Source organism: Chanodichthys erythropterus, chromosome 19 (assembly GCF_024489055.1).
Source record: "Chanodichthys erythropterus isolate Z2021 chromosome 19, ASM2448905v1, whole genome shotgun sequence".
Lineage (NCBI taxonomy): Eukaryota > Metazoa > Chordata > Actinopteri > Cypriniformes > Xenocyprididae > Chanodichthys > Chanodichthys erythropterus.
Genome location: NC_090239.1, coordinates 977,149 through 996,423, shown reverse-complemented (window position 1 = coordinate 996,423; position 19,275 = coordinate 977,149). Strand labels below are relative to the sequence as shown.

The 19,275-nt window shown below is 41.7% G+C and overlaps 1 protein-coding gene across 1 annotated transcript; it reads left to right on the top strand.

Annotated features, from left to right (window-relative positions):
• Window positions 1–16: 16 nt before the first annotated feature.
• Window positions 17–9,162, top strand: oat (ornithine aminotransferase). Its single transcript, XM_067369135.1, has 10 exons — window positions 17–153; window positions 3,600–3,824; window positions 4,022–4,246; window positions 4,337–4,432; window positions 4,799–4,926; window positions 6,198–6,320; window positions 6,419–6,547; window positions 6,636–6,749; window positions 6,924–7,068; window positions 8,380–9,162. The coding sequence occupies exons 2-10, from the start codon at window positions 3,611–3,613 to the stop codon at window positions 8,538–8,540; spliced, it is 1,335 nt and encodes a 444-aa protein (XP_067225236.1). The 5' UTR covers window positions 17–153; window positions 3,600–3,610; the 3' UTR covers window positions 8,541–9,162.
• The last annotated feature ends 10,113 nt before the right edge of the window (window positions 9,163–19,275 follow it).

The window sequence follows — 19,275 nt, the reverse complement described above, 5'->3', positions numbered from 1 at the left end:
CCACATTTCTTTAGAAAACGTTTCGCCGAAGCGAGTTGCGTGACTTGCGTCATGACGCAGAGTGACGTGGTTAGCGTCCATTTGAATAATCCATGTAGAGGCAGCGCGAGACACGCAGTAGGAACAGAATCGACCCGCACGGACCAGCAGCAGGTAAAATCACACACATAAACACAGATTAAAGCGCGTTCCGGTGGCGTTATTTAATAAATAATGGCGGTGGAACACCGCACGGGTGTTTAAATCAGAGAATAGTGCGAGAACATCGGTGGATGTGAGGGATGATTAATATTTATAAACGCGAGTATGTTAATGAGCTCACATCAGCTTCAGTGATGAAGATGAGGGTGATAAAGGTGCTTTTTCTCTCGTTGTGTGTGTGTGTGAACTGATTCATATAGGGTAGGGTTATTGATTATTATTACTGCGAGTTTATTTAGTGATATACAGATATTTAATTTCATGGATTTACTTTAGTGAACTGCTTTTTAACTATATTAGGTATTAATATATTTCAATACTAGTGTAGAGAGAGAGTGTGTGTGTGTGTGTGTGTGTGTGTGTGTCTTTATTTAACCCTGGCAGGGCTCGTGGTGGGCGTGATGAGGGCAGTGAGTGTCCAGCCAATCAATTGATGTTTATGAGATCACGTGATCACACGCCTGTTAAGTGACACAGTAGCTGGAAAATTTCAACAAATCAGTTTAATAATTGATGGAAATTTCTAAAGCATAAGAAAAAAAAAAGTTCATTTGAGATCATCAGAATTATGGGTCACTTTGATCTCTAGACATGATCATGTGGTTGAAAAAAATCAAATAATTAAAAATAAATAAATAAAACCTGTTAACTGTACAGCTGCAGCACTTTGAAAAACTCATGGTCATATTTGGGTCTGTGGATGGAAAGACTGAAACACTAGACATCATGATGATGTGTGATTGGACACGTTCACATTCAGCTCAAAGTGCTGATCTGCATCTGTATGACAAACACCTGCTGGTTTGTTCGTTTCTGTCTGTTCATCAGTTTCTTTCACATGCTGTCGACCCAGAGGACGTGTGCTTCATTCAGATTAATGTTGATGGAGAAACTTATAAAATGATTCAGCACTATGGTAAACCAGAACCTTTTGCAATGAGAGTTAAAGTCCACATGAAATCAAAATCTTTTTTTTTTTTTACTGGAATATTGCAGTGTTTATTGTAAATGATTTATCCCTGCACATCATTGTTGTAAATTCATGTGCTCATAACAGGGTTCGTACAAGATGCTTGAAGTATTCGAATTTGACTTTTTTTAAATTTAAGCCCAGAAAAACCCTTGGTACTTGAAAAGTGCTTGAATTATTGGAAGTATATTGAATATTGAAGGAAAAAAAAAATGTATATATGAAATTAGTGTTTAATTAAAAAAAAAACACAAATACAATGTTTTCATGCAAATTAACACTCGTCTGATATAGATATAGATCCGTTTTGCATGGTTATGAGTGTGATTTTGCTCATATGTTTCCAATTATGTGATACAGCTTTCAATCTTCAGGTCAATCTATGGAAGCTGACTTTTTTTCTTAGAAATGTAAGATATAAAGTCAGAATTGCGAGTTATAAAAAGTTAGAATTGCGAGATACAAAGTCAGAATTGCGAGAGATTTAAAGTCAGAATTGCGAGATACAAAGTCAGAATTGCGAGATACAAAGTCAGAATTGCGAGATTTAAAGTCAGAATTGCGAGATTTAAAGTCAGAATTGCGAGTTATAAAAAGTTAGAATTGCTTGATACAAAGTCAGAATTGCGAGATATAAAGTCAGAATTGCGAGATTTAAAGTCAGAATTGCGAGATTTAAAGTCAGAATTGCGAGATATAAAGTCAGAATTGCGAGATACAAAGTCAGAATTGCGAGATACAAAGTCAGAATTGCGAGATACAAAGTCAGAATTGCGAGATTTAAAGTCAGAATTGCGAGATATAAAGTCAGAATTGCGAGATACAAAGTCAGAATTGCGAGATACAAAGTCAGAATTGCGAGATACAAAGTCAGAATTGCGAGATACAAAGTCAGAATTGCGAGATACAAAGTCAGAATTGCGAGATACAAAGTCAGAATTGCGAGATTTAAAGTCAGAATTGCGAGATTTTAAGTCAGAATTGCGAGATTTTAAGTCAGAATTGCGAGATTTAAAGTCAGAATTGCGAGTTATAAAAAGTTAGAATTGCTTGATACAAAGTCAGAATTGCGAGATACAAAGTCAGAATTGCGAGATTTAAAGTCAGAATTGCTTGATACAAAGTCAGAATTGTGAGTTATAAAAAGTCATAATTGCGAGATACAAAGTCAGAATTGTGCGATACAAAGTCAGAATTGCGAGATACAAAGTCAGAATTGCGAGATACAAAGTCAGAATTGCGAGATTTAAAGTCAGAATTGCGAGATTTTAAGTCAGAATTGCGAGATTTAAAGTCAGAATTGCGAGATTTAAAGTCAGAATTGCGAGTTATAAAAAGTTAGAATTGCTTGATACAAAGTCAGAATTGCGAGATTTAAAGTCAGAATTGCTTGATACAAAGTCAGAATTGTGAGTTATAAAAAGTCATAATTGCGAGATACAAAGTCAGAATTGTGCGATACAAAGTCAGAATTGTGAGATATAAAGTCAGAATTGCGAGATTTAAAGTCAGAATTGTGCGATACAAAGTCAGAATTGTGAGATATAAAGTCAGAATTGCGAGATATAAAGTCAGAATTGCGAGATTTAAAGTCAGAATTGTGAGATTTAAAGTCAGAATTGTGAGATATAAAGTCAGAATTACAAGATTTAAAGTCAGAATTACGAGATTTAAAGTCAGAATTACGAGATATAAAGTCAGAATTACGAGATATAAAGTCAGAATTGCGAGATATAAAGTCAGAATTGTGAGTTATAATGTTTGCACCTTATAAGGTGTTATACATATTTTTTTCCAGAATCAACCAGCATTTTTTTTTTTTTTGAATAACATACTAACTCACTCTTATGGTCAGTTTCTTTGCCGCCACCTACTGGTGCAACTGTATAATCTGCACTCTAGACTTCGTTGATAAACCCCTGTCAGACCGTTTCTCAACATCAAGTCAACATTATAATATAAAATATAATTTATTGAATGTAATTCAACTCTTCTCTTCTCTGATGGTGAGGGCGGGGCAACCTGTCACTCACATGAGATCCACCAATAGCAAACCACAACCATCCAATCAATTCCCCACAGACAAAATCAAACCTGTTCTACATTTGTTCTTGTTCCAAAAGAGTTTTACTGCGATAGATGCCATGTGAATATATTAAATATGATGATTTAATTTGTTTTTCTTTAATGTCACTGTTGTTTTGGCAACACGGATGCTGATGCAGAACGTCCTGTTCTGATAATTATGGGAAATTATGTAATCATTCTTATATATTTATACTGTCATCATCATTAAAATCTCAAATTAATCCTGACATTTTTGGGTTATGAAAATGATCATCATTTAATTTTATAAAGAGACTTATATGGTATATGAGAATAATCGCAAAGGCAGAAGGGTTCACATGTGAATATTTCTCTGTCTCAGAACAAGTCATCATGAACAGCATGAAGAGTCTGATGAGAGGTGTCGGGAGACTGACGCCCACCCTCACCCGTGCAGTGCATTCTGGGACGCGCACGTCCTCCTCCGCGGCCTCCAGAGCCAAATTCGAGGAGCGTCAGCTGACGTCAGAGGAGGTGTTCACTCGCGAGGAACGCTATGGCGCTCATAACTACCACCCGCTGCCCGTGGCCCTGGAGCGAGGAGAGGGTACAGAATCAAGCTCACTTCACTTTCGTCGCACACGTACCATAAATCACAAGTGCACTTCACATAAACATAGTCACGTGACACTTAAAGTATGATGCTATTAGTTAGGAAAGAGTTCCCTCGCTGCTTTGAAACATTGTGAAAAGCGGCATAGAAATAACCTTGACCTGAGCTGAGCTGAATATGTCCTCTTGTAGGGGTTCACGTGTGGGACGTGGAGGGGCGGCGCTACTTTGACTTCCTGAGCGCGTATAGCGCCGTGAACCAGGGTCACTGCCACCCGAAGATCATCGCCGCGCTCACGGCTCAGGCCTCCAGACTCACGCTCACGTCCAGGGCCTTCTACAACGACGTGCTGGGCGCCTACGAACAATACATCACCAGCCTGTTCGGATACGATAAAGTGCTGCCCATGAACACAGGTGTGGTTCAGTCTGAACATGACTTGAGTGATGATTCATTGTTAGAGTGTTGATGTAAAATCCTTAATCCTCTGTCTATGTGTGTTTAAGGTGTGGAGGGCGGAGAGACGGCCTGTAAACTGGCCCGTAAGTGGGCGTACACTGTCAAGGGCGTCCCGAAATATGAGGCAAAGATTGTTTTTGCGAGTAAGTCAGCTGGTCGGTTTGGATCTTTTCACAGATAATCACTCTGGATTGAGGACTGAATGTTTTAATGTTACATACTGTATGTTTATTGTTCAGAAAAGAATGCTAGTGCTGCAGACTGCAGAAATTTATGACAAAAATGGTTTTGTTTACAGATCTCAGCCACAAATTTGATTTTGTAACATTTTGAGATAATAATGCATCAATTTATGACAAATTCAGTTGGACAAAGAGCATATGTCTCCTGAGACATGAGTGTGATTGAAATGCCTTTAAGGTTTATATGATCATATGTTTGTGTGATGTTGTGCTCATGTATGTCACATGATGAATGACATTCACTGACTGTGTTTCTGGCTCCTGCAGTGGGGAATTTTTGGGGTCGTACGATGGCGGCCATCTCCAGCTCAACGGACCCCAGCAGTTACGACGGTTTTGGTCCATTCATGCCTGGATTCGAGCTGGTCCCGTATAATGATGTTGCTGCACTAGAGGTACAAATCTCACACACACACATGTGATTATTCACCAGAAACATGTGGAGAGTTTTAGATCTTAAATGTTAACCAGGTCGAAAATGCTGTGATTTAATTAATTAAATAGTGCATAATTTCTTTTCGACTGAAGAAAGAAAGACACAAACTTCGTAGATGACATGGAGGTGAGTAAATTATCAGGAAATTTTAGTTCTGAAGTTGTAATGATTATACAGGGACACACGCTTAGATGTAAACAAGCCCAACATGCATGAGAAGCACATGGCTGAACGAGTGAAGGAGACGCGCTGAATGAAAGTGCACATTCACAACAGCAGAAATGCAGCGGTTACCCTGGAAACAAAACAACTGCGCTAGTTTTCAAAATGCTTCAAACAGCCATTCATTGTTTTCTCTCAATGTTGTTTATCACAGCAATAAAATACTTAATATTTAAAGACTTAATAGGCTATTTGTTTTCAGACTTAAACATTTTATATTTTAATCTGGACTACAACATGCCCTAATGATTAGAAATGTTCTGATTATTTGTTATTGTTCAGTAAAACTCATTAGTTATCATGTTCATTCATTATTACCAAACTGACAATGAAAAATACTTATAAAGCATTAATTATTTTTAGTTAATGTTAGTTTTTTGCTTAGGCTACTGTTTAATAACATTACTAAAATCAAAAGAACTTATTTAATGGACCTGAGATAAAACTAACAATGATCAGTTGTGTTTCTTAACTAACATTAACAAAAAATAACACTTACTGTAACAAATGTAGCTGTTGCTCAATCTGAGTTAATGCATTAAATAATGAGACCTTATAGTAAAGTGTTTCCTCTTTATAGCCTAATTCTTTTGCACTTTAATCTGTTTGAAAATTTTACTTTATATATTTTTGGTGTATTGTATTATTGTATTTAAACATTGTTATTAGAAAAAGAGTTCTTAAACCTGTGATACTATGAAAACACTTTTTTACAACTTATTTCAATATCATGATAATACCGTATACTGTGATAAAAGCTTCAGCAATTAATTTGATACCATCACGTGCCTAGTAATGATATATAATCAAAACATTTTTGGCCAAATTGTGCATCCATACAAACAAGCACAGCAAATCTGCAGTGTTATTTCTAACTTGTCACTGGACCAGCTCAACCGGTTCCCCGAACATACTCATTCTATTATCTTATTTCTTTTGTGAAGTTCTTTGTAAAGACTGTATTATAAGGTGATATATTAAAAAAAAAGGTTTGTGTTTTTTGTTCAGAAAGCGCTGCAGGATCCAAACGTGGCTGCGTTCATGGTGGAGCCCATCCAGGGTGAAGCGGGTGTCGTCGTCCCTGATGCTGGTTACCTCACTAAAGTCCGGGAGCTGTGCACTAAACACAATGCAAGTACACACACACTCACTTTCACACACACACACACACACACACATTGATCAGTCCCATCAGATGTTCATTCTGACTGTATTTGTGTGTGTTCCAGGTTCTGTTCATTGCTGATGAGGTTCAGACCGGTCTGGCCCGTACTGGGCGGCGTTTGGCTGTGGATCATGAGGCAGTAAGACCAGATCTGGTGGTTCTGGGTAAAGCTCTGTCAGGAGGAGTGTATCCCGTGAGTCTCACACACACGTCGATACATATCACACGGGTGTGTTGTTTTATTGTAAGCACTGCTTGATCTGTGTGTGTGTGTGTTTCAGGTGTCTGCTGTTCTGTGTGATGATGAGGTGATGTTGACCATCAAACCCGGAGAACATGGATCCACGTATGGAGGAAACCCTCTGGCCTGCCGCGTTGCCATCGCTGCTCTGGAGGTCAGTGTGTGTGTGTATGCGTGAGTGTATGCGTGAGTGTATGCGTGAGTGTATGCGTGAGTGTATGCGTGAGTGTATGCGTGAGTGTATGCGTGAGTGTGTGTGTGTGTGTGTGTGTGTGTGTGTGTGTGTGTGTGTGTAAACACGGCTCATCATCGCTCTGGATCTCTGCAGGTTCTGGAGGAGGAGAATCTGGCTGAGAATGCTGAACGGATGGGTCAGATCCTGCGAGCCGAACTCAACAAACTGCCCCGAGACATCGTGAGCGGTGTGCGCGGGAAAGGCCTCCTTAACGCCATCATCATCAACGAGACTAAAGGTGAGCGGCAGAACCAGAACCACAACAAGGCGAGGGTGCGTCGGCGAGGGTGAGTCGGCGAGGGTGAGCCGGCGAGGGTGAGCCGGCGAGGGTGAGTCGGCGAGGGTGAGTCGGCGAGGGTGAGTCGGCGAGGGATAGTCGGCGAGGGATAGTCGGCGAGGGTGCGTCGGCGAGGGTGCGTCGGCGAGGGTGCGTCGGCGAGGGTGAGTCGGCGAGGGTGAGTCGGCGAGGGTGAGTCGGCGAGGGATAGTCGGCGAGGGATAGTCGGCGAGGGATAGTCGGCGAGGGTGCGTCGGCGAGGGTGCGTCGGCGAGGGTGCGTCGGCGAGGGTGAGTCGGCGAGGGTGAGTCGGCGAGGGTGAGTCGGCGAGGGTGAGTCGGCGAGGGTGAGTCGGCGAGGGTGAGTCGGCGAGGGTGAGTCGGCGAGGGTGAGTCGGCGAGGGTGCGTCGGCGAGGGTGCGTCGGCGAGGGTGAGTCGGCGAGGGCGAGTCGGCGAGGGCGAGTCGGCGAGGGCGAGTCGGCGAGGGCGAGTCGGCGAGGGCGAGTCGGCGAGGGATAGTCGGCGAGGGTGCGTCGGCGAGGGTGCGTCGGCGAGGGTGAGTCGGCGAGGGTGCGTCGGCGAGGGTGCGTCGGCGAGGGTGCGTCGGCGAGGGTGCGTCGGCGAGGGTGAGTCGGCGAGGGTGCGTCGGCGAGGGTGAGTCGGCGAGGGTGCGTCGGCGAGGGTGAGTCGGCGAGGGTGCGTCGGCGAGGGTGCGTCGGCGAGGGTGCGTCGGCGAGGGTGAGTCGGCGAGGGTGCGTCGGCGAGGGTGCGTCGGCGAGGGTGCGTCGGCGAGGGTGCGTCGGCGAGGGTGCGTCGGCGAGGGATAGTCGGCGAGGGATAGTCGGCGAGGGTGCGTCGGCGAGGGTGAGTCGGCGAGGGTGAGTCGGCGAGGGTGAGTCGGCGAGGGATAGTCGGCGAGGGATAGTCGGCGAGGGTGAGACGGCGAGGGTGAGTCGGCGAGGGATAGTCGGCGAGGGATAGTCGGCGAGGGATAGTCGGCGAGGGTTGAGTCGGCGAGGGTTGAGTCGGCGAGGGTGCGTCGGCGAGGGATAGTCGGTGAGGGATAGTCGGCGAGGGTGCGTCGGCTAAACGGTGTTTTTTTGAGATAAAAAAAAATGCAAACAGTTTCCCGTGATGGATAGGTTTAGGGGTAGTGTAGGGGAGAGAAAATATACAGTTTGTAGAGTATAAAAACCATTACGCCTATGGAGAGTCCCTGTAAACCACAAATACAAGTGTGTGTGAATCTTCTAATCCTTTGATCTCTCTCAGATTACGACGCCTGGCGTGTGTGTCTTCGGCTCCGTGACAACGGCCTCCTGGCAAAGCCCACGCATGGTGACATCATCAGACTTGCTCCGCCCCTCATTATAAAAGAAGATGAGGTCAGAGAGTGCGTGGACATCATCAGCAGGACCGTCATGTCGTTTTAAATCCACTCCATCATCATCTGAGTCGTAATTCTGTCTAATTTTAGCCTGATTTCATGTTTTAGCTGTTACAGCCGTTCAGGTCAAACTCCAGCTCTCTTTCGTGGACTTTCAGAGTTTCACTTTCAACAGTTTTCATTCTCAACTGAAAATGAGACTCTTCAATAACCGTTTCTCCTCAAACAGACGACGGTCTGTTTTAATTCTGATGAAGTAACATGGGTCATTTCTGAAGGCAGACGCTTCAGATGAAGACGAATGAAGGTCACATTATTAATCGCTGCTGTTTATTCACTCATTTGAAGTGTTTTTTTAAGTCTGACATTTCGATGTGGCCACTTGAATAGAAATGAGTTTTTCTCCGTGTGATGAGAGAATCATGCACTTTAACGGCAGTCGTTAATGTTTAAAAACTAATGATATAATCATTCAGAGACGTGAGGATTATGTTCGTGTCTGAGTGTGTGTTTGTTGTAGAACGTTTAATGAACGTTTAATGAGTGAATGTGATCAGATGATGTTTTATTTCCGTTCTTAAATAAATTTTCCGTCTGCTGAAAGAATTTGTGTTTGTTCTAAATAAATAAAAACCATTACAGATACAATTATTAGACTGATTATTGAACAGCTGGTGACAGAAGAGTTTCTCCTGTGCAGATCATGTAATGTTTGTGTTGTCCAGCTGATGGCGCTGTAAACACTGATATGCAGAGGAGAGGAGTGGCTGAATTAGCATATGCCAAGCATCTGTGTATTATTTATGAAGTACTGTGGTGCAATAATTATGATTTATGAAGGAAAACCGACAGTGGTATATATATATATATATATATATATATATATATATATATATATATATATATATATATATATATATATAATATATATTACATATTACAGCTCTGGAAAAAATTAAGAGACCACTGCAAAATTATCAGTTTCTCTGGTTTTACTATTTATAGGTATGTGTTTGGGTAAAATTAACATTTTTGTTTTATTCTATAAACTACTGACAACATTTTTCCCAAATTCCAAATAAAAATATTGTAATTTAGAGCATTTATTTGCCAAAAGCAACAACTGGTCAAAATAACAAAAAAGATGCAGTGTTGTCAGACCTTGAATAATGGAAAGAAAATAAGTTCATATTCATATTTTAACACAATACTAATGTTTTAACTTAGGAAGAGTTCAGAAATCAGTGTAGGAGCCATAGTTACTAGTTATTTCTTTTTTATCAATTTGTTTATTTAAATATAATTTTGTTGTTGTATCGTTAATTGTTTATTTCTTTGAGTGTGTATGCCCTCTATAGGAGAGAAATTCTTAAAATGCCACCCCTGACAGGATGGGGGCGCTGGTGCAAGAGCACACAGTTTTTGACCATTCACATGGAGAAAGCCTGAAAGCGACCTTGAAGTTTGTTTTATGCTACAATGCATCTTTATTTTTGATTTAATAAACTTCAGTTATCGTTTGAAACATCAACAAGCCTCTTTGGATATATTCAATCTACATTGCACGCGTCAGAAAGATTGCAACATCACCTCTCACAGTGGCAAAGAAACAGGGAACAAAACAATATTAATATATTGTTATTGTTAAAATTAGCATAAATTGGGGAAACTCTCCATTAGCTGTTGCATCACTCGCAATTGTGCACATGATATTGCGGGGCGGAGCTATTTAATCAGGGTCTCGTAGCTTGTCCTGCTGGTAAGTCGCATCAATGTTTGCTCCGTCTTAATAATTAAGTCTGGATCGTTTTCAAACCCAAGTTTGAACTATAAACCACACAAAAGACGTTAAATGCGACAACGATGCGCTGTATGCTGTATTCTGATAAGCATTTTGGTGCTGTTTTCCCAGTCTTCTTGTCGCAGATACAGCAAAGAAACTCTGAGTGACCATCCACCTGATCTCTGAGTGAAATTATTACATCCAACACACACACAGTCACATTGATGCCGTGACTCGTTGTTTCTTCAATCAAGATGATATCTGAAGTGGCCGAGGGTTCATCTTAAAGTTTTCGCTGGAGTCAGGTGGACACAATCTTGTACAGAAACTGTGGTCATTTTTTTTTTTTTTCTGAAAAAAGAGGACGAGAGAAACTTTAACATTTTTTTTTATTCACTGAGAGACTGCCTTTGAATAATTTTGAGACTTAGAGACACTTACAAAGGACAATTTGCTTTCTACAGCACTTTCTAGAATTATTTTTCTTTCTTCTATATGTTTTATTCAGTGTTTATGTGTACTGATATTCATTATGAGTGGTTTTGAGAACTATAACACTCCAATCTGTGGAAGTAAAGGTAGAGGATGGGGTTTGTTGACAGTACCAAAGTCATTACAGTTCAGTGTGCCCAATGTTCAGAGGGAAGCACATGTGCTCATAGACAGTTATGCTTCCAGTTCAGGTCCATTAGTTTGTGAGGGCCCGTCCACTAGTCATGAATCAGATACATCAGTAGACCAGCAAGGTGTGCTTTCATCTACCCCATTCCCCATTGCATAGTCTCCAGATGTAATCACTGCTATGACGGACATAATCAGTCAAGTCGGTCAGCAAATTGCTGATAGCATAGTCACCAGACTCAACCCAACGCATACAGTTGACACAAGTTCATTATGTAGTCCCTCCAAAAATGTGACAACAGATGGTACAGCTTCACAAATACTGGACTTACTACAAAGCCAGTTGTCCATTTTCAGAAATGTGAAAGAACCTCCTAGCTTCAGAGGTGAAGTTTCTGATACTGTTGTCTTAAGTGAAAGGATTGATGTCATAAAACGTAATAATTTGAAAAAAGAGCAACAAGAGTAACCCTCAGTATTCTCAGGAAACACTTTGAAGCTACTCCCTGCTCTCCACTCCCACTGGCTGACTTCTATACCACCTTACCCAGACCAGATGAGGATGCTTACGAGTACTGGATCAGGTTGAACCATGCAGTTGACGTCACTGCAGAACGCTTGAAAGAACAGGGTAAAGTGTTGGATTGTCCAGGTACAGAGGTAACCTTCATGTTCATCAGACACTGCCCTTGTAAAGAGCTTGCCATCACTTTTCGATCTAAAATAATGGATGCATGGTCTGTGCGAGAAGTTCAAGATATTTTGAATGAATATCACTCTGAAACCAGTCTTGTATCTGCAGTGAGTCATGTTGCGCCCACAAAAATTCCTGTGAACAGACTGCTGGACATCAGAAGTAAACGGAAGTGCTGCTGTCGACAGTTCCACTTCAGTTCTAAGTCTTCGGAAGCTTCTGCATTAGAGCGAGTCATGAGCCTTTTGGAAAAAGTTCTGTTAAAGGAGTCCACCAGCAAAGAGCCAAGCCGACGCTCAAGGCCCAACGTAAGTCTGCTTCGAATAAAAGGACTAAATGGCCTGAAATGCACTGTCTGTTCGAGCCCTAATCATTCTGGCCTCACGCATTGTCGTGACAAAAAGTTGTGCTTCCAGTGTCACTCTCCTGACCACTCACGCTTTGTTTGTCCTGAGAGAGTGAAGTCTCTGTCTTCTCAAGGGCTGGGAAACTAGAATATTCCTCCAAACCAGTGTTGTATGAATGATCCTACCTCAGTTTGTAGTCTTTCTAATTCTGTTGAGCCAGAAGTACAGAGAATTGATAGTCTGTTTTACACGCTTGCGACAGTATGGGGCGACCTTCAACTGAAAGCTATGGTTGACTGTGGCTCCATGGCATGCACGTTAAGTGAAGCTGCTGAACGTTGATTATTGCAGCACAAGCCTGATTTACAAAAGCTCCCTGCCAACGATGTTGTCATAATTGGCTGTGGTGGACAACGTGTTACACCAAAAGTGATGTATGAACTTGAACTCACAGTTTATGCCTGCAAGATGGTTGTTCCAGTTTTAGTTGTTCCAGGTCAGACCGCCGAATTGAACCTCGGTAGCAATGCTACCATGTGACTGATTCAAAAAATGAAGGAAACTGATGGAGTCTGTATCCAGCTCAGCTAATTCTGATGATATTGAATGTCACCAATTCCTGTCTCTTCTTTCAAATGTGGAACGATGGAAGGGAGAAGACATACCTGACAAGTATGGTGGGCCGGAAGGTCCAAAAATATGGCTACCGACTCCAAAAAGGAGGTAAAACAGTTCTTAGGGCTGGCGGGATATTGTAGAAGGTTTGTGCCTAATTATTCGGACCTCACCAGCCCTTTGACTGATCTCACTAAAAAGGAGGCACCAGATATGGTCCAGTGGACGGAGCTGTGCCAGCAGGCTTTTACCCAAGTGAAGACTGCTTTATGTGGCGGGCCGTTGTTACACTCTCCTGATTTTTCTCTCCCATTTCTGTTGCAGACAGATGCATCGGACAAAGGGCTGGGTGCCGTCCTGTCCTAGGAGATAGAGGGGGAGGAACGGCTGGTGCTGTATATTAGTCGGAAGCTCTCAAAGAGAGAGACTAAGTACAGCACCATAGAAAAGGTCTTGCCATCAGGTGGGCCGTCCTCACCCTCCGCTATTATCTCCTGGGGCGGGAATTCACCCTCTGTTCGGACCATGCCCCTCTGCAGTGGCACCGCATGAAGGATACCAACGCGCGGATCACTCGTTGGTATCTAGCTTTACAGCCTTTTAAGTTCAAGGTGGTCCACAGGCCGGGTGTTCAGATGGCTGTGGCCGATTTCCTCTCCAGAAATGGTGGGGGGGCTGCAGGCCGGATGGCTCCCCGGCCTGAGTCGGGCGGTGGGGGTATATGGCGAGGGGGGCGTGGTTCAGCGAACCTTGAACCTTGCTACAACTACATTACATTACACTACACTACATTTACATACTCACAAACATGCTCTTCCTACAGACAGAAATTAGTTTCAGAAACTAGCTCAACATCGACTTAGCTACATTCACCATAAGAAACATGCAACTATCTGCACAACAAGTAGAACACCTCTCATTGAGCTATGATACATGACACCTTAGATGCACACAGTAGTGTTAGCCATACCAGGAAACACTCAACTGTTTTTTTTGTTTTCCTCTTCCTCTTCCTCTCCTTCCCTTCTTCTTTATAAGGTAAAATACCCGTCTACCCAATAAGGGTCAAGGTCATGACATTAGTATTGACGCACCATGCCTAAGTTCCGAAAGCCACCTTAAAATTTGAATGTGAGCCAGAGAGATCAATGCATAATGGGTCACATCATTTTCACCACAAATGATGTCACCAGAAAATGAAGGTTAAAAACCCAAAACAACCTAAAACAATTTAGAAGAGAAGAAAACAAACAATTTAATCACACAATTTGATCCAAGCATTAACATACTGAGACAATGTAGAATAACACTCCTAAAATTGTCCATCAGTACTCAGATAATCTAATGCCCTGCACCAGTACAGTGGTCAATCATGGAGGTGTTGTTTTGTTGTTGCTTTGCATGCGTCTGCTTCTTCTGTCCATTTTTCTACAGTGTCCGCCGATGTCTTCGTCTCAACACATCGCCAAACAAAGGGGGGAATATGTAAGAACCATGGACGAACCAGACAAATTATTCATTCAGATGATTCTTTCAAAACATAATTCTAATTCAGAATCAAGGTTTCGGCTCCAACTCGTCTGCAGAGAAAACCGATGCTGATTACTTTTTACGACATCCATGTTTCCTGACAGAAGGAGAAGTGATGAACTACTGAACTGAACTGTAAAATTTGCGACACCAAATGGTCACTAAAAAATAAAACTGCATCAAAATTGTTCACAAATAGTACCTGTAACCAGTTATGCTTTAGAACACTCACAATTCATGTAAATGTGTTAACTCTTGACTGAATGACTGATTTATTTAATGATTTAGAATTTAATTCTTTTCATCTTTCCTAAATTATGGCTTGAATGAAATCTGTTTAAAATGCATCATATTATGTTAAAATGGCACTCTGCTAAAGCAGACATGGGAAGTAACACCCTATGTTTTATTGGAGGCAGAGAAAAGCCCTTTTGAAACAGGACGATTGGCCAAAACTCCTCTGAGGTGTGACAAACAATTAAGTCAAAAAGAACCAAGACAGAGACAAGTACCAAGAACCATGAAGTAACAAGAAGAACAGACAAGAAGCTCATTCAAACCATAGAGTAGAGTAGAGTGGGGCCAACATGTTGGTTACGATGATAAGAAGAATGGCTGGCATGTTGAGCAGCATAATGTGGAGGCAGGTTGGCATGACGATCTCGATGAGATGGACTGATGTGACGATCTCGATGTGGAGAAGTGCTGATGTGATGATCTCGAAGATGTGGCGATGGGCTGCCATGAGGATCTCGATGTGGAGACGGTGCAGGTGATGATGGGTATCTCCTCGGAGATGAGGGTGGAAAGTTGCAATGCTTGTCTCTACCACGTTCTGGTGAGTAGCCTCTCTGTCTGGAGGAAGCATGTTGAAAACTTTGCTCATCCCCAATACGGATGGTATGCTTGACCAAATCTGTACAACCATAGTCATAATCATTTACACTGAAAACACCGGAATATTTGAAAATCAGAGTCTCTAGCTGAGTCTGTTGTTCTCTGTCCAATGCAGACTGACTGAGGTCTACTTTGGGTTTTGGACAGGGCTCAATTTGTGTCTGTATCTGAGCTACTGTGGGATCCAACATTGTGTATTCTTCACCCGGTTGAGTGACTAAGGAATGAAACTCACCAAGCCTTGTGCCACAATCCTCATTTGTCAGATTCATGGCTCGAACAAAAGTCACACCTGCTTTCACGGAGGTAACTGTACGTGCTACAAAAAGACCTGGTACTGTCTGACTTTTAGGGTCTAAAAGTCCAACATAATTGCATGTGAAATCTTTTTCGCCAATATTGGGCTGAATCTTTGCCAAAACATTCATCTGTGACCTGGCAGGGATCAGAATGGGCTCTAAAGTCACAGCACTACTCCGAAGAGGGACTATATCCTGCGAACACAAGAGAGGAACAGTCCAGTTCCACAATTTTAAATTGTTCTCTCTGAGATCAATTACAGCATGATGTTTCCTAAGAAAATCCCACACAAGGATAACTGGCTGTGTTGCATTCCTAACCGCCTGAACATCATGTGAGAAAAGGTCCTCACCAAGCCTAATAGTAATGGGTAACATACCAAGAGTATCAAGTCACTGTTACCAGTCACTGATTTTGGCAAGAGAAAGGATTTCTGAATTGGTTTTTTTGTTAGCGAGGGAATTGACATTCTCAGTGTTCCACTGATCAAAGATATTTCTGAACCACTGTCTACAAATGCTTGTACAGCAATGTTCTCAATGATAGCAAAAACATAAGGTGTGGGAATGACAGGTGTTACCAGTTCAGTTTGTTTGGGCCTGCTCATAGACTCAGCAGATACCTGGCCCGTAGTACCTGCTACCAGCCGTTTCCCTGAGGTTCAGCATCCTCGTCGACGAAACTGACATGATGATCACCAGATGAGGGTGGATGGTCAGTAGACGATCATAGGCCATATCTCTCATCAGAGAACCTGTTGGAGGGCCATTCTGTTGTACGACGATCCTGATGATGAGAGGCATGATGTAGGCCATGATCTCGATGATCAGAAGTCGGGCTGACATAACGATCGCGATGATGTAGAGTGGGGCCAACATGTTGGTTACGATGATAAGAAGAATGGCTGTCATGTTGAGCAGCATAATGTGGAGGCAGGTTGGGATGACTATCTCAATGAGGTGGACTGATGTGACGATCTCGATGTGAAGAGCTGATGTGATGATCTCGATGATGTGGCAATGGGCTGACATGACAGTCTCAATAATGCAGAGATGGGCTGACATGACGATCTTGATAATGTGGAGATGGGCTGTCGTGACGATCTCGATGTGGATACGGTGCAGGTGATGATGGGTATCGCTTCGGAGATGAGAGTGGAGAGTAGCGATGCTTGTCTCTACCACGTTCTGGTGAGTAGCCTCTACATAAATTAACTATATATAGTTAATTTCCCAACTAACATATATATAACTCTGCATATGACACATGAAAACATTACTAAATCAATTATTAGTGTCTTCACATCCACATCAAAATTTATTTTTCTTTCTTTTCCCTTTTTAAATAAAAGCATGAATTAACAAACTAAAATAAATAATGAATTAAACTGAAACTAAAATAAAATAATGAATTTAAGGTTACATCAGCATGAAATGTGAATTATCACTATCGATTTTCTAAATGCATGTTATCGATCTTATTGTGATCGCTTCATCCATGCATACATTTATTTTTTATTAATGCAAAAAATACAAGTTTATAATAAACAATTTGTGTATAATACACAAAATGTAAATACACAGTCAACAGAATACAGAGATAAAAATTAGTTAATACTTTGCTAATGACAGAAAAAAATATAAGAAAGTGTTTTGCAGATCAAATGTGTTGATCTTAACATGTTTAAAATTACTATTTATTATTCTCAGGTTAGGTAAAGTAAGGAGAGTCTGGCCTAAATTATAAGCATTAAAGATGGCAATAGTTTGGTCAGAATTTTATGCAAGAAATACAGTAATTTTTAAACAATAGTAGAGTTAAATAAAACTACCCGTCCATTATCAACCCAACTTGGGTTGTTTTTATCCCAGTATTTATTAGAGTGTATGTTCTAATCTTCTTGATTGGCATAATATTGTTTTCCCACAATCCAAGATCCTTTTCAAGGCCTGGCAAGTGAAAGCTGTCCGCCTCTTCAGGTCCTTGAACACACACACACACACACACACACACACACACACACACACACACACACACACACACACATTAACTCACACACACACACATTAACACACACACACACATTAACACACACACTTCTGTTTGCTGGCAGACCACTTTCGCTCCACATAAATATAATAATTACTGCACATCTCTTCCCAAGGCATTTCTTGAAGATTGCCTTGTTGTCGGTGAACTTACATTTGTGGTCTATTCCTCGATGACCCGGATATAAAATTTGTAAAGAGGGTAAATTAATTTTTAATGTTTTTTTGACCTGCACAGACTGTGGCGAATGCTGGTCTTAAACTCCGCCCCTTTCTCACAAACCACTTTATGCTCGCATTCAGATCTGCCTCCATTTTTGAGTGCCATGCCCACATCTCAACATCCAATCAACAAGGTATGAACAGAACCAAGTCCCCGCCCTACTTTTTTGGGGGGGAGGGGGAATAATACATTTCAGTTGGATTTAGATCGCAATACAGAAGATAAGATCTGACGCTATTGCGACCAAAGTCCCTTTAAGACAAGTAATTTCACTCGCCGGCAATCTTTGAAGCACCTCTCGGGCATGAAATTGCAGCTCCTATCTCTTTGAATTGTCAGGTGAGCCTGGAAGACCCAGAGGTGTAAGGAGTTTGTAAACAATTTATTAGAGTTCCAAAAAATAAACAGAAACAGACTGCCAGACGTGAAGAAGCAGGCACGTTGCAGCTGCCCGAGAGGTGCTTCTTGTCTTCTTCAACAGAAATCTGTTACGAAATATTTCCTACGTTCACAAAAGTGTTTTAATTATTTTGTTCCATTTGCTAAATACGAATTTGGTAAGAAAGCCTTTGTGTATGCAGCCCCGTTTGATTGGAATCAACTTCAATCGAAACTGAACTTAAAAAATTGTCTGTCTTTAGATCAATTTAAAACAGTTATTCGGCAAATGGAAGATGATGCAGTGAAATGTAATTGTTTTTAGTTCTGTGTTTTTAATTCTGTATGTATGATGCAAATTTGTGATGAAACTATTCGTATTGCTGCCATTTTGGCCAGGTCACTCCTGTGAAAGAGATTTTTGATCTCAGGGAGTCCTTTTCCTGGTTAAATAAAAAAATAAAAATAAAAGCTGGCGATCAAACGGAAATAAACTGCGGTCTCCTGAGGCACAGGTCCTTGAAAACAGTCCCACTGGAGTGAACCGACAACCGGAAACAAGCTCGGATCTCTGGACTCGGGCTGGAACTCAGACTCAGTAAACTGACTGCTAAGACACACACGAATAAGGTTTAGCGAGAAAACGAGGAGCACGTAATACTCACAAACATCAATTCCCAGACACAGACAAGGACAGGGAGACGTAGGCGGCGCAATCAGCTCGAAGACAGAACAGGTGCGTGCACAGGAGTGTGCACGTCAGAGGTAAGGGGAAACAGCTGAGACCAATGAAAGATGAAAGAAAGGAGGGAAAAAAGCACCTAAAACAAGAGTAATCAAACCTGAGGGCTGTTTCATAAAAGATGCTAAGAAAAGCGAGGATTAAACTCCAAAACCTGACTTGAATTAACCTAACAAATTAGTTTGGGCTAAAACGGTTTCATAAAAGGTAATTGAAGTTCACGCAGTCCCGCTAATTCGATCCAGGTTCACCTAGTCAAGATAATTTAGCGTGCACGCTTTTCTTAAGCAGCCCTAGAGGTCGATCATGGATCAAATCGATCCACCATAGGAAACGGCATACATTTTGTGCTATTTTATGCGTTTGAGACATGGTGTTTTCCTTAGTGCATAACTTACTTTTCACAAGTTTATTCTCCATCTGTAAATGTTAGAAAGTAATGCAAATATTTCCATTTTGAGGCTAAACTTCACAGTGAACGAGCGCTGCTGCGCGCATGCGCGCTAAATAGACGGGACGCAATAGAAGCGCAGTAATTCTAAAATATACATTTTGCTAAAATATTTGATGTTGGACATTAAATGTGCCTTATGTACACTTTCA

Coding starts and splice junctions, on each gene's coding strand:
- oat (XM_067369135.1), top strand. CDS start 3,611: ATGAACAGCATGAAGAGTCTGATGAGAGGTGTCGGGAGACTGACGCCC. Junction 4,247..4,336: donor AGTGCTGCCCATGAACACAG/GTGTGGTTCAGT, acceptor TGTGTGTTTAAG/GTGTGGAGGGCGGAGAGACG. Junction 4,927..6,197: donor ATGATGTTGCTGCACTAGAG/GTACAAATCTCA, acceptor TTTTTTGTTCAG/AAAGCGCTGCAGGATCCAAA.